The sequence below is a fragment of the Capsella rubella genome, unplaced genomic scaffold (genome assembly GCF_000375325.1).
Source record: "Capsella rubella cultivar Monte Gargano unplaced genomic scaffold, Caprub1_0 scaffold_4, whole genome shotgun sequence".
In the NCBI taxonomy this organism is placed as follows: domain Eukaryota; kingdom Viridiplantae; phylum Streptophyta; class Magnoliopsida; order Brassicales; family Brassicaceae; genus Capsella; species Capsella rubella.
The window spans coordinates 10,707,350-10,722,957 of record NW_006238920.1 but is presented as its reverse complement, the minus strand read 5'-3'; the positions used below and the strand labels follow the sequence as shown (position 1 = coordinate 10,722,957).

Below are 15,608 nucleotides of genomic sequence, written 5' to 3'. Positions count from 1 at the left end.
CATGATTTAACGGCCTATTGGTAGATATGAGGGACGATATAGAATCCCCATAACAAGTTTGATGAGAATTGATAACGAATCAAAACTAAAGGTCTTTATAAATCATATCCACAACTTAGATAGATAGTGTTTACTGTTTAGTTTTGCAAACATTGTGTAGTGAAACCACCAGTGTACTATATAAATTCTCTACTTGGGAGATCTATCATCTATGTGATACATATTCTCTACTTGAGTGATCTATGTGTTTAGTTTTGCCAATATTGAGTATCAAAGAACTCTTGCAAACAGGAAAATAACTTTAAAATCCATTTGTAACAGATATTTTAATCCCCACAGCAAAGTAGTTTCAGTATCAGTTTCTTTTATTTGTCATCCTACATCTCTCTCCTTTTGGAGGAAACTTTAACGGATGTACATGAAAGTAATAATTTTATATCGGTTGCTCAAGACTATAAAAAATGGCAAGATGGCCATTGCTTTTACTTACACATATAAGCCTAAACTTTTCAATCTAATTTACTTTGATGAAAAAGAAGCAATTGTTTTATTAAAGTATATACCATAACTTAAGCCTATAAATTAATATTTCTATAAATAATATATATTTTTCGGTCTCAAATTTGTTTTGCGGCTTAATTTATACATTGATAAATTAATAACATCGGATCTATGATTTTATAGCGGGTTTATTGTAGTAGACTAAACTATACTGTTTTGTACATCATCTCGATAGACAAAACGGATCTATGATACGAATAGAAAGATCCAACGGTTTAGATTTATTTGCACTCCCTCTATGTGAATCTCCGATTTAACGGATTGCTGATGTGCTCCTCCAAGTAGATACTGTATATGGCATTCGATTTCTAGATTTCAATTGGGGTTGACAATATTGATTTCAAGATTATGGAACATCGAGCTGAAATGACAAGAGAATGAAGCTGCAAATTGGGATAAATTCACAACATGTTTGTTTCCAAGATATTCTCTTTTGCTTTTTATTATGTTTTGCTGTTTTTTTTGTGAATGTATTCCTTCTTTCTTTATCATGGTGGGAATCTAGAAAATATCACTTAAGTGGTTTGATCTTATTGCAGCATACTTAAGGGGGGAATCATGAGGCATTTTACAGATAAAATCATCTTTCAATAGTAGATATATTATCTTATAGTACTCTTAAATCACATTTTGATTGAGTTCGATTTCAGTTTATTAATCTACCAAGTATGATTAGACACCAGGAATCAGATCCCAAGCACACTTATATGACACTGTCAACAAGATTCTAGTGGGGAACAACCGAACAAGGCTGGTTTGATTACAAGCATAATAAGAGTATATATCTGATCTCTACCTTCTCCCTCCATTGTGTAATATTTTTAACTTTCCTCCTTATTTTTCACGTGATTTTTGTTTTTATTTTTTTTGTAAGCAGTCCCTTCGTGTGTCCTCTCCAGGCTGCGCCAAACTCCAAGGGCCAAGTTCTTACAGGTGAATATGGAATCAAGTGTAGTATACTGTATAGGAACACTAACACGAACACTGTTTTCCGTAAGTTACTTATATGTGTTGTCCGATAGAAAGCTAAAATACTCTGTTTCCATGGATTAATTTGAGGAACCTGAGCAAATATTAGTCCATACATTACCCTAATCATAAATTCATATACCTAGCTATAGATACATTGTAGATTCCCAACATCAGTATATATACATTGTCGTGTATGATGAGTGTTTTGATCGCAACACGACCTACTATCTCTTCTATCTTGAATTTTCAGGCACAAACTATCAGCATGTTGCAGTTCTTAGAAGTTAGAACGTTAAAGGTAAATTGGTAAGGAGATGAAACAAAGGCATGCATGCACCATATGTCTTTGTTTATCTATGGTATGGTGCTTAATGCTGATGCAGTGCTTTAGTTGCGTCCCTAATGTTCATGGCTAGTGACCGACACATATCTTCATCTCCTTATGTTTTCTAAACCATACCTAATGATTCAAAAGCAATTAAAGAGAGAGAAAAAGAAAACATAAGTTAGGATTGTTTCAACTTCTTTCGGTATGTGATTGGAAATTATTTGCACGTCTTCAGATATGTAAAATGGTTTGCTTTTGCTTTTTTTTTTTTGTTTTTTTGTTTTTTTTTTGTCACAATGGCAATGCTTATTGTCTGTCTACTTGTATTGTTCCTAGATCAAGACTTATTTGGATCTTATTGTATAGCTTTCACTCCTAATTCTTCTTTATTTTTAGTGATTCCTTGCATAAACATTAATAAAGCAAACCAAATCCAAATGAGCATAATTTGCTTTCAAACAATAATATCCATTTTCCATTTTTATTCTGGTTTATCATCAAGAATTCAGCACGAATAAAAGTTTTAATGAGATATGATTCATATGAATGAGCTACTCTCATGATTGGGTGTCACAACATAATCTATGAAGAATCTCTTGTGTCATGATAAAACTTGTAATTATCTATTAGAAAAAATGGGGATTATGGGGTTTGTGATTATAGAATAATAGAGATAGGTCAAGGAAGTTAAATCTGATGAAGAACGCACCCAAGAAATAAAGCTGCAAGTGGGTGATAAGACTTGATGTCTGAGTCGACTTACACCATTTTTGCATTTTGAGACAGATACTCTTACAAAGTAATTATGTTCCCACCAATCACCAACTACTTCACTTAGATTTGTTCTCCATAATCTTTACACACATCTTCTTCTTGTTCTTCTTCTTTTTTTTTTTTTAATTAGTAATTATTGCTCTTTTTCTATCTACATCTTTTTATTTAGTAACTTCATTTCTTTCTTTTAGATTATAGTATTAACACTCACTCAGAACAACTCTTAAAGTCTTATCTACATACTCTAACCAACCAGTAATGCAACGACGTTATGCTGTAGGACTTAACTTTTTGGACGTTTGATTGCGTGACTGTGCTGTGTGCATAAGCTTAAGCTCAGACTATATGATTTTTGTATAGGCCTCGCAACAAGATTTAATTTTCAGATGGATAATTAATGATACTGATGAGAGATTTGTATTGAAAAATATCGTTTACATACCTTTAGGCTTCATATATCTTTTCTAGCATAGGTGAGATTCCTAACAATTAATTTGTGAGAATATATATATAGATTATGTAAAGAAAAAGGAGTAGTACATAAATCCCCTGAGTATGTTTCAGTTTTCAAATAAAGTTATGAGTAGGGAGAGTATGATGAATTATTGTAGAGGTACGTATCACTAATTAAAAATTCCATACCTAAAGAAAAAGGCTAATAAAAGAAAAACAGGTTAATGAAAAAGGTAATTCTAATCGTTACAATCGCACTTGTCATGACCACAATTAGAGAGTATTATCTTCTATTTTTTTTCTAATAACACCATACATATAGAATTATAGATGGTCACACTAAAAAGCATCCCCCCCATAAACAATAATACTCAAATTATTCTTAATTCCTAATATAAATAATATTGATCTATACGATTATAGTATTAAACTAGGCACTTGTATATATCATATAAAATTATGTAGATATTTAACAGTGAGACTAGAAGTATCGCAATAATGTTGGTTAGTTTTATGAGTTTTCCATTAATGTTGGGAGTAAGAGAACTATAACGTATCTTAAGAAAGATCGAAGATCTACGAGCAAATCCATCTTCTTATTTCTACGAACAATACTAATATAACTCCACTAGATAGATGTTCATAAACATATGTATTGAAAGTTGAAACTAAAGAACATTAAATCTCATAATAATTATTATATATATAGCTTCTGATAAAGAAAGTATTAAAAGGAAAGACAATGCCCATATGTATTAAAATGAGGACCGCCCAAAGCATTAGCATACACAATAATGCGAGAGAAAAAGCATTAGTAGGGCAATAATGGGAGAGAAAGCATTACATAACAAGTTAAAACAAGAAAAGGAGCAATTGGGAGAAAAAATAAAAACATGATCAGAAGAAGACGATCATTGTCTTTCTTTTCGTTTTTGTATCTTTGACCATATATATGAAATTAATGGAGATCCCATTCTCTTCACCTTTTACTTTCGAGGTTTACATATTTTCCATAAGGAGCTTTCAAAGCAGTCTTAAATATGCGGTTTCGCATCGTTTGCCCACATACATATCTAGCTAGTAGATATTATGGGTCATCCAAAGGTTGGCCCGCAAGAAAAGACAGACATTATATTGTAGAGCCGTATGTACAATCCTATATTACGACGTTTTTATGTAAAATTTATTGCTTTATTTGAGTCTTTTTTTGGCTTAATGTCAGTTATTAGTTTTTTTTTTCATAAGTAGGAGGTTAATTAAAATCCCTAATGTATATAGGTGACCAAACTTATGTTCTCACGATCTCATATATAACCAATAAATATGCAAACCTATGTATAGTATAGAGATATCAGTAGTTTTTTTTCTAAAGGTTCTCTATATGAACGTTTCATCCTTCATAGTTCTATAACGAAAGTGCGAAAAGATCTTATACAAAGTTCATCTGAAAATTTTTTAAACCGTATATCTATATATATGGAATTACAGTAGCTATATGGTTAGAATTGGAGAGACGACGTTAATGAAAATCATACCTTACCTTTAATAATAGCGATCAAGAAATGTTTTTATTAAATCATGACTGCAATTTATTTCATTCCCAATCTCTTATCTTTTTGTATTTTTTTAAGATCGGTGCACCACACGGAATCTTTCTTTTTTGTTAGCCTAAAAGGGAAAGAAGATATATATTAAGAATCCCCGTGTTATTTTGCACTTCTCTTATTGGTTATTACAAAGCATGTTTAAGGATTTGGTCAAATTTAAATTATAATCTTAATACTATATGTGTTATGTCTATATATAAGATTTTTTTTCTTTTTTCCATAACCATATGTCATATATATATAATCATTATGCATGCTGCATCTGTGACTTGACTCAACTTCGAATGAGTCTTCCATATCAAGAAAAACTGTACCCAGCGAAGTAATGTTGTTTCTTGACCATTTTTTCTTCCATGTTATGTTTTGTTTTAAATTTTCGTTCTGATTAAAAATTATGTCTCAACAGACACATGTATTCTCTTCCTATAAACTAGCTAATTTTTATATCTTCTTGTTATTTCTCTATTGCCACTTGTAAATGGACATATATTTATCTAATAATCATGAAAATTAAATCAAAAGGGAATTTTTTTGGGGTTAATGCGTAGTAGCTAAAGCTCCACCACATGTACGTATACCAAAAACAAAAAGAAAGTGAAAAGAAAACAAATGTTAGAGAAAGAAGTTTCAAATATATAACTGCCTCAATGAAAATTACGACATGTGAATATTTAAATTAGGTTAAAAAAAAAATTATAACTGCAGTCTACAAATCTAATACCAGAACATGCACGCCTTTTAAGATTCCATCATCAAAAATATAATTTATTTTAGATCATATTACTTAATATAGCACATAAATTAAGCTCACGTACGTATTATAAAAAATTCTACAAGATTATCATTAATTATTAGCCCACGTACTGCAGCTTCTTGTCAACCAACTTTAAGTTTGATATACGTCTAATATCGTGAATATTTCATACCTGCCAAAGTTCAGAATAATGAATCAAAAACGCCCTTACAGAACCAATCTTCTTTAAAAAAACAAAAAACAAAATTATATGTAAGAAATTAAAATAATGAAAGTGATTCCACCAGAAACTAAGTGGAAAACTGGAAACAGTGCAAATGACCCAAAAATTTGGCGATTATACGCACTTACATCAATAAATATTCCATGAACTAAAATAAATTAGAAAATAGCTTCATAAAAAGGAAAAAAAAAAGCAACAAAAAAAATATGTAACCAATGATCACTCTACCCAACAGTGTCGGTATATTGTGACTCATTGATCATTTACTTAGTTAATACTTTATACTAGAAAGAACTCGATGCAACAACACCTATACCTCTCCTGCTGGAATTAGGCGATCATACATCTATGGAACATTAATAAATGTGCTTAGAACATATATAATTTCTATGTTATATACTTCGACAACTATAATAATAACATCAAGAAAATGCATGAATCGATCAATTATGCGAATCCGCAGAACCATATTGTTTAATTAGTTACATTTTTAATATCTTTTTGTGTGGTTTTAGTTGATAATGCAGCAAAAAATACGGCCCATAATTTAAGAGTGGGGATTGGACAACTTTCTGAAATTGTATAACCAAAAAAAAATAAATCACACATTACTTTTATAATATAATATTTACACTAAACATAGACGTATAAGTTTCCGTAGGGAGAAGAATGTTCACATCACATCCTTTTATCTTTTGGCTCTATATAAAGAGAGAAAGAACCAACGACAATCATACCAACTCATTCATCAGTTCATAAAAAAATCTCTCCATATATCTCCTTTGCGACTACTTTGAATTACATCCAAATTAGATTCTTCATCTTAATTAAGCTATTAAGATGGAGGAAGTAAAGAAGAGGGATTGTATGGAGAAGGCAAGACCATTCATTTCGATGGTGGTGTTGCAAGTAGGACTAGCGGGAATGGATATTCTCTCAAAGGCTGTCCTAAACAAAGGCATGAGCAATTACGTCCTTGTTGTTTACCGTCATGCTGTTGCTACCGTCGTTATGGCTCCCTTCGCCTTCTACTTCGACAAGTACTATTCTCTATCTTCCCTTCTATTTAGATCAACATCATATATTTGACAGCATGGTTCAATGTTTTGTTTGAGCCATTATATCAAAATATCATCTACACAAACACTATATACAGTATATTCTTTTACGTTTTGTGTTTGTATTTGTGTCTATTTGAAGAAGAGAAAAAATGTAGAATATTATTGGGACTAGCTCATCTTAATTAAATAGTTCATACCAAAATATATTGAGTGGTATCAGGACCATGATAGTTACAGGATATCAATGTTTGAACATTGTTAGAAACAGAGTTTGCAATAGAAAATCTTTTAGGCTACCTTGGTGTTCCTATGTGGTGATATCTATGATCATGAAAAGATGGAAATGCAAACACAGACGCAAAGAAACACTTGTGGTCATATTCCACTAAGGAAATTTTATATTAAAACATGCATGTATGATCATGAATACATAAATTTGTATATACATATTTTTTTTGTAATGGTTGGTGGTGACTGGTTGCTTGGACGTTTGGTGTGTTGGAAGGATGAATGAAAGTAGCAAAAAAAGATAGAATGAGGCTTTTTGACGTAATATGATGATAAGAAGTGATCACTCATATGTTAAAAGACAAAAGACTTGTAACCGTTCTGTATTTGTTTTTTTTTGTGGCTTCTGTCATTGTCATGCAATGAATGTGAGACTCCTTACAACTTTTTTAGTGTTTCTATTTTCAAAAAGACAATACTTAATTCACCATTAAGTGCTTAATCTAAAAGTGGGTATGCTGATGATCAGTAATCATGACTTTATATTTGTAATCTAGTAATTTCTACACAATCTAGGAACCAAATTGAAATGATACCAAGCTTATACCATATTCTAATCAATTTTTCAGTTTTCTGATTAAATGTGTTCTTAATTTCATTGGTTATGAATGAAAACAGGAAGGTGAGACCAAAGATGACACTGATGATATTCTTCAAGATTTCACTCCTTGGTTTACTCGAGTAATACTTTATATTTCTTCATTTTATTCTCTTTTTTTTTGTTCTGTTTTTGTTAACTTGATCTAATAAACAAATTTCATGTATTTTGCAATAAATAGGCCAGTGATCGATCAGAACTTATACTATCTAGGGATGAAATACACTACGGCTACATTTGCGACCGCCATGTACAACGTCCTACCCGCAATCACTTTTGTCCTAGCCTATATATTCGGGCTCGAAAGAGTGAAGCTACGGTGCATCAGGAGCGCGGGTAAGGTGATTGGGACCTTGGCTACAGTTGGAGGAGCCATGATCATGACACTTGTTAAAGGCCCGGTTCTTGATCTCTTCTGGACCAAAGGAATCTCTTCAAAAAACACAGCCGGGACTGATATTCACAGCGCCATCAAAGGAGCAGTATTGGTCACAATTGGTTGTTTTAGCTATGCTTGTTTCATGATTCTTCAAGTAAGCTAAATTTTCTCTACATACAAAAAAAAATATAGCTATTGGTTGATTTTGACAATGAAATAATGTTTTCAGGCGGTCACACTGAGAACTTACCCGGCCGAGCTTTCTCTCACAGCATGGATATGCCTAATGGGGACACTAGAAGGAACGGTCGTGGCATTAGTGATGGAGAAAGGGAATCCTAGTGCTTGGGCCATTGGTTGGGATACTAAACTTCTTACCTCCACCTATAGTGTAAGATTCATTCATACATATTCCATTAAGCCAATGAATCATCATTAAGTACTAATAAAATATAAAAAATTGTTGGATCAAAACTTACACTATTTTGTAAACTGTGTACAGGGGATAGTATGCTCAGCATTGGCTTACTATGTTGGAGGAGTGGTGATGAAAACTAGAGGTCCTGTATTTGTAACAGCTTTTAGTCCTCTATGTATGATCATAGTGGCTATTATGTCGACCATCATCTTTGCAGAGCAGATGTATCTAGGAAGGTAAGCAAATCATCACTTAACATCAAACATGAGCTTTATACTTAAAATATCAAAATCAGAATGATTGTAATGAAAATATATTGTTCTTTTGACAGGGTTCTTGGTGCGGTTGTTATATGTGGAGGGTTATACCTTGTGATATGGGGAAAAGGCAAAGATTACAAATATCAAACCACACCGCTAACAAATGATGAATCAACACAACCAAAGCTACAACTAAGCGGAATTGAGAAGGATAATACTGATCATGAAGTCATTACAATCAACAAGGAAGGAGAACAAAGAAGAACAATTGTAGATTCAGTCTAACTCAACGACACAAATATTTTCATGGAGGAGTCAGAACGTATAACAATTTCACTAGTTTCCACTATATATGTATCAGAGAAACTGAAGAAAAGAAATTGCTAACTACCATGGAGGGAAAGAAAAAAAAAACACTGTCCAAGCCGAATAGAGTGCAAAATTTATATATGATAAAACTATGTGATTCATGCAGTTCTATACAATGAATATGGTAACTGAATTACCAATACATTAGAAATTTCTTGACAATGAAGTTGCCATTCTCTTGAAAGTGAACTTCGTTTCAACCTCCTTTGTGCTTCAATGCTTTATTTAAAAAAAAAATAGTAATGGCAAAATTCTACCACATGGAAAAACACTCATACAATTACCATTTTCTAGAGGATTTAGATATAACTTAAGAGCAAAACAGAGCATACTCTCAGTGAGATGTGTGATGATGCCCACACCATATATTTGCTAGTATATGTCCTCAAAATATGCCCTAAACGAAGGCATGACAGCTTACTTCTTTGCCCTCTGCAATCACAGCGTTACTACCATAGACGTTAGCAACTCCCAGACAGTAGACGTCAAGAACGTAAATACTCATTCTTTCATCGAGGGCAGCTTTTGTGAGGATGTGATCCATTCCTTAATAGCCTAACTTGAACGATACTAAATCTTGAGTTGATAATACATGATGCTATTATTAAGTTATAGAGAGAGGTTCGAGTGATTTGGGGTTTTCATGTTTGGGTCTATTATTAAGTGTGTCTAAATACCGGAAAACAGTAAAATAATATAGCTAGATTTTGCATCTCAACTGTTATAAACAAAAGCCTTTATATAAATCCACTTACTTTATAAACAAAGTTCAAATACTAATCTCCACAATTCGATCTAACCCAAAACTTAGCTAATAGAGGGGAAACAAGGAAAAAAAAGGTTAACCCAATATTAAAATAATTTAAACAATCTTGCTTTTACCAAATTCGAAAGCTCCACTGTCCAATCCTAGGAATCCATGTGTCATCTCTTCTTTGTCAACATGAAAACATCCAAAAAGAAATAGAAAAACAAGAAAGAAAAAAAACAAAAGTAAATTAGCTAGGAAGCAGACGATATAAGTCTAGGTTGTGAATCTATACAACTCTGTGCACGCGTGAGCAACAAGATCTCTTCAGCTTGGACTTTCCCGTGGCACGTATAAGGCAATACCGGGTTTGCTCTATGGTTTTGATTAATCGGTTTAGTTTTCCGGTTCGATTGATTCTGAGTCAAGTCAATATGTACCGAAAATAAAGATAGAACCGGTCTGTGGTCCGAGAATCTTGACTCTCCCCTCACGTACCAAAGCTGTTTCATCCCATCACCTTTCCACAATATCCTATCACACCTGAAAATAAAAATGATTTTGAAAACAACGTTAGAAAAATAAAAGTTTAATATATAAAATATTTAGTGCATGTTAATTTATCTTACCAAGCTGGAGTTCTTCGCTTTTCCTTTGATTTTTCGGTCTGGACAACGTAATTATCAGAGTTTATTTGATATTTATACGTTGGTGCGAAGTAAATCTTGCCTTCTTCCCATCCCTTGAAAACTCTACCAGCTCTTTGTTCTATCTTTAGCTGCAAAGAGAAAAGAAAAATACATGTTTTAGTTTATGCACTCTTAAATAAATAGCTAATAATTAATTTTAAATAAAAAAATTTTGTATACCTGATCTTTTTCTAGAAGTGATTCCCAATCATGGTTTCTAAGCTGTTCATGTACGTCACCGCTCGCTCTTAGTCGATAATTCAAATCTCCGAGCCATATTACTTTACTGTAACACAACCACATAGCAAACGATTAATAAATGAAACTACAACATTTAAAAAAACAAAAAAAAAAACTGTTAGGCAAACATTTTTCGTAGACTTACTCATGGTCCATTATTGTCTCGGGTCGAGAATCTTTAGAAGAACGTGAAAATCTTGTCCTCTTAAATATTTCAGTCACATCTAAGTTTCTTCTGACCTCGTCGCCTTCTTTTTCTCCGGACGTAAGGTGCGTACAAACGAAGCATAGACTTGTCTCATGCAACGACATGCTGATTGATACCGAGCCCTACATAAGGTTTCATCGTTAATTAGCAACCAAGCATATATATATACACATTTATTAATATATCTTAGAATCATCAGCTCTACTGAAACGTATATATGCATATCTTGGACTAACCTTGTTTCCAAGATATCCCATGATACCACGGCCAACGCAGGAAACCTTGAGGTTGGTTATACGTTTTCGGAGATCATCTCTAACCCACACACATAGAAATATCCCCACCATTTGTTTACTCGCCGCAAGGCTATATCCGCGAGGAGGGGTCGAATTGCATGGAGTTTTATTATCATCCGAGAGACCTGAGAAGCTGAAGCGGGGCTGTTGTGATGTTTTCGTAAGTTCAAAGGAGGTTCCGTGATTTTTAACAACATCAAGGTCGTTGTTGTTGTTCAAGGCTTCTCGGATAAGAGACAACCACTTAGCCGCAGGACCATTGTCCTCGGCTCCAAGAACATTACCGGCATTTAGTGGCACGATTTCTTGAAACCTAGAAGAAAACAAAATAATGATATGATATAATTAGTCCAAACAATATTGTAGTACAAGTAGGATTAAATACGTTAATATGATTATAAGCATACCCTAGCACGTAAATGTCGGCATCAGCGGGAGATTCAAGCCAATCTTTTAAGTCTAATCCTTCATGTGGCGACTTCCCTCCCACGTTCCATGTCCCCACGAACATTCTAATCATCAACAATTAAAAAAACTTAGTTAATAACCATAGCTAATTGTAACTTAAAATAAAATAATTTTATAGGTTAATTATGAAAGTATTTCTTACTTGAGATCAAGTTTATCATCAACGCGTGTCACATGTTGTTCACCGGTTGATTGTATTAAATCTCCATTCCCTTGGCCCAACCAACCTATTTCAACCACAAAAATATAAAAACATTAATAATAATCAATTAACGACCTACTTATAATTACTAGTATTATAAAATTTTATAATCAGACAAAGTTATGTATAAAACAAAAACTGGTGAATTTGTGAATAGCAAGTACACCTAAAACCAAAGACTTTTTTTTTAAATCAAAACCTTATAGCGTAAGTCCTCATCTCTCACCCTACACGTGGAAACAGATATTACAAGTTTACAACTTATCTATTTTTTTGTTTTGTTTTTTTCTTTACAGCTAGTAGTCTCATTTTATAACTTTTTTAAATAACACGATTTCCAAGAGAAAATCTCGGTTCCTTAATATGCCATTTTATGCCGTCGTTTTAAACACAGATGTCTAATCCTACGACTAAAAAAGATGGACCCAATCACCCAAAGCTCTTTCTATTGTACGGACTACGGAGACTGTCTCAGTCCTAGTACGGTTCACGGACAATTGATACGACACCGTTTCCGATGCAACAAAACGATAGTAATAGTAAAATACATGTTGCTTTTACCAGGAAAATTTTCCGGCACGATCATGTCGGAACAGCTTTTTCTCCTTGGCTCCATACACGCTAGGGACAAGAAAATAAAACTTCGGTAAGTCGACTACAGTATTAATAAAACGGCACGTAGTTCTGAGGAAAAAGATCCAAAATAGCACGAGTCAATATCTCTACCTTTGACTGGATAGTCGGAGTGAAATTCGTAAGCGCCGCTACGTAGGTTAAGCCACTTCCTCACGACGGTTCTTGGCCAAGAAGACTATAAAACAAAACGCAGCCGGTTTTAGCAAAAAAAAAAGATGAAGAAGAGTAGAGAACTAAAGAAGGACATGTGATTAATTAATTAGTACCTTAGATTTCAAGATCTTCCCCATCTTTCTGTAATAGAACGCTCTGCCGTTTTTTCCGCCACCGTTGTTGTGTTGTACAAAGTCAAGAACCACGAATCCGAGGATTTATAAAGGATGAGGATCTGGACATCAAGAGGTAAGCAAGATATTAAGTACGCGTAAGAGAAAACGAAGTTAATGAAAAACTAATGACTAATAACTATAAGAATATTATTCATTGAGCAATTTGGGTCCAATCAAAGATCAAGAAAGACAGAAATTATAATGTATAATAAGAATACGCAGACAAAAAAATTTGAACCAAAAATAATACTAGTAGCTAAGAGATTCAACGGGAAAATAGAAAAAAAAACTAGTTGCAGGAGAATCGGAGACAGATATTTTAAAAACTACCTTATTATAAAAATAATCAGTTCTAGAGTCTTAATTAAGGAGAATTATATTAAAAACCATGTTGTAAAAAAAATTTAATCAACACATGTCATGATGCGTATGAAGCCATGTTCTTCCTTTACGATATTAGCTTCTCCTTTACAGAGAGAGGGAAAACGAAAACAGAGTACATAAAAACAGAGAATTACGTTTTGTAAAGAAGAACTGAAACTTTGTTTCTTGTTTTCGAAATAAAATCTTATTACCCGGAATTATAAGCGTAACCATCTTTGAACTAGGGAGGTGCAATAACGAGATCGATGAGAGGAACGATAAAAATGGTTCTTTTTTTCTTTTGGGTCACCAAGGACCATTGTTTCTATGGTTAGTATTAAAGGAGAAAATAAGGAAACAGAGCTATCATGAAGAGAAAAGAACAGAGCAAGTAAAAGACGACGAAGGCACGAGGAAAATTCAAGCGAAGACATTAGTGAGTTCAAACAATAAAACAGTCTTGTCCGAAAACGACTTAAGGAAACAAATAGGTTAATTACAAGAGTTAGTAATAAGCTCTAGTAATTCTAGATTTCTAAGGGGAAGCTAATAGACTTACATGAGCATAAGTTATACAAAACTAGGTTTTGTGAACGAAAATGGAGAAGGGCCAGTTTAAATTCTGAGGACGAGAAAAAACTTGTAAGGGAGAGAGAAAAGTTGTGAAGGATGAAGAAGAACGTTGTGCGCTTAATACGGCTGTAAATGGAATTTATAAAAGTTGTGTTTATGTGTGGAGGTGGACTGATTGGACCAATATATTTCTATATTTTATTTGTGATATTTTTAAATATTTAATGATACTTTACATTACCTAGGCAAAGGTTATTAAAAAGGTGAATTGATATGGAAGGGTTAGTAAAAATTTTATGGTAATCGTCTTAGTTTATGCAATTTTTCCTTATTTGTAATTTTGGAAATTTACTATATTTTTGGTTATTGGAAATTTCCTATAATTTGTTTGATTATGTGGAGATCTAGAAGTAGGAAAGTTGTGTGGATCAAGAAAAGAATTTTATTATATGTTTTGATTGATCAGGAAAATGTTTTATTTATATCAAGTGTTTTTGGTTTTTGTTCTCTTTTTCATTATTTTGTTAAAGCTTCTAGACTTTTGTTTCAACTAAGTACCTTTTATTTATTAAGTTTTCACAAGATATTAGTATACGACTGAGTTTAAAGTCTTAACGTAATATCTATTTGCATCGTATTATACGATTCAAGTTTAAGTAACGACGTCGGTAGTAATCGACACTAGAAATTAAAAATTGAATAATTTCATGAATTGGACTCGCTTCAAAATCACATTAACATGAATTTAATTTCTGGAGTACATAATTACATTTTCCAACGATTTTTAAATTACGGTCAACTCCTTTGCATCTCTAAAAATGAATCCTCTTGTATGGTTGACTTCTTCAGACAAGTTTCACATTGAGCCCACGGTTTTTGTCTTAGCATTGAAACAATGAATATAATTAAAACAAGTAGGACTTAATTACACTAATAACTTACGACTGAATTACGAACACAATTATTCAGTCGTCCTCTACTATAGAGACAAACGAAATGTGATGCACTCACTTGATATTTTCCCATATCAATAAGTTAACACAGTAACCTTGTAACACATTTTGTTGAGTCTTACCCAATCTGGAGTTCTAAATAGTAAATACTACTAGTATTGAATTTTTTATTTGAAACCTTTGCGGATTCTTTTTCTAAATTTGGTTATGATATTCAAATTTCCATATTACACACAGTTTCATTTTCAGTTTTTATTTTCCTTAAAGCAAACCAAAAAAAAAAGAAAGAGTTTTCTGACGTGGAAAATACTGCAAACCAAACTGCAATTGGCAGAGTTGAGTTGACACATACCGTACTAAAATGTCTTGGTCAAATCAGTTAAGTTCTTTTGAAAACGTGTACTATTTTGCTTTTAGTTTTACCTTCAAAATTGCTATTTTCCCATAAGAAAGTTAAAATTTACCCACTTTTGTTACACAAATTCTCTTTGAACTTACCAAATTGTATGTCATTCACATATTTCCTGCCATGAAAATATATTGCATACAATCACTAAAATAACCAATTGTTCAGATTGTAGTAAAAGTTTTCCCATTGGGACATTTAAAAACTTAGAAGGATAACAAATTTATTACATTACACTAGTTCATTATCTGTTTAATTATATCAAACTAAAATGAATTTTCTAAATGTGTAAAAGAGACCATTGGAAACAAATCTAATACTGATTTCTTTTAACGTTTTAAACATTTTCTTGCTACTTTTTAGCATTAACATTTTTTATTAGAGCCATCAGCCCCATATATACGCAGACGCCTATATATGTGTGTGCATAGTGATTAAAAAAAAACCTCGTA

At 32.7% G+C, this 15,608-nt stretch overlaps 2 protein-coding genes across 3 annotated transcripts; one reads left to right on the top strand and one right to left on the bottom strand.

Annotated features, from left to right (window-relative positions):
• Positions 1–6,406: 6,406 nt before the first annotated feature.
• On the top strand, positions 6,407–9,211 carry LOC17887851 (WAT1-related protein At2g37460). Its single transcript, XM_006294350.2, has 6 exons — positions 6,407–6,712; positions 7,640–7,702; positions 7,801–8,152; positions 8,228–8,389; positions 8,501–8,652; positions 8,748–9,211. The coding sequence occupies exons 1-6, from the start codon at positions 6,513–6,515 to the stop codon at positions 8,959–8,961; spliced, it is 1,143 nt and encodes a 380-aa protein (XP_006294412.1). The 5' UTR covers positions 6,407–6,512; the 3' UTR covers positions 8,962–9,211.
• Positions 9,212–9,764: 553 nt separating this feature from the next.
• LOC17888282 (type I inositol polyphosphate 5-phosphatase 8) lies at positions 9,765–13,864 on the bottom strand. Of its 2 annotated transcripts, none has more exons than XM_023784685.1 (11): positions 13,784–13,864; positions 12,799–12,920; positions 12,623–12,707; positions 12,458–12,517; positions 11,837–11,921; positions 11,634–11,738; positions 11,167–11,539; positions 10,868–11,052; positions 10,663–10,768; positions 10,423–10,571; positions 9,765–10,336 (listed from the first exon to the last, which is right to left on the bottom strand). In XM_023784685.1, exons 2-11 carry the CDS (start codon positions 12,820–12,822, stop codon positions 10,048–10,050), a joined length of 1,461 nt encoding a protein of 486 aa, XP_023640453.1. In that variant the 5' UTR covers positions 12,823–12,920; positions 13,784–13,864; the 3' UTR covers positions 9,765–10,047. The 2 variants fall into 2 exon arrangements, with proteins under 2 accessions (XP_023640453.1, XP_006294104.1); XM_006294042.2 differs by lacking the exon at positions 13,784–13,864 and adding an exon at positions 13,437–13,598.
• Between the last annotated feature and the right edge of the window lie 1,744 nt (positions 13,865–15,608).

What these genes read in the sequence shown, in the direction of transcription:
- LOC17888282 (XM_023784685.1), bottom strand. Translation starts at nt 12,822, where the DNA reads ATGGGGAAGATCTTGAAATCTAAG. An exon ending in GGAAGATCTTGAAATCTAAG is followed by an intron (nt 12,708 to 12,798) that starts GTACTAATTAAT and finishes TTTGTTTTATAG; the next exon opens with TCTTCTTGGCCAAGAACCGT. An exon ending in CGTGCCGGAAAATTTTCCTG is followed by an intron (nt 11,922 to 12,457) that starts GTAAAAGCAACA and finishes TGGTTGAAATAG; the next exon opens with GTTGGTTGGGCCAAGGGAAT.
- LOC17887851 (XM_006294350.2), top strand. Translation starts at nt 6,513, where the DNA reads ATGGAGGAAGTAAAGAAGAGGGATTGTATGGAGAAGGCAAGACCATTC. An exon ending in TTCGCCTTCTACTTCGACAA is followed by an intron (nt 6,713 to 7,639) that starts GTACTATTCTCT and finishes GAATGAAAACAG; the next exon opens with GAAGGTGAGACCAAAGATGA. An exon ending in TCACTCCTTGGTTTACTCGA is followed by an intron (nt 7,703 to 7,800) that starts GTAATACTTTAT and finishes TGCAATAAATAG; the next exon opens with GCCAGTGATCGATCAGAACT.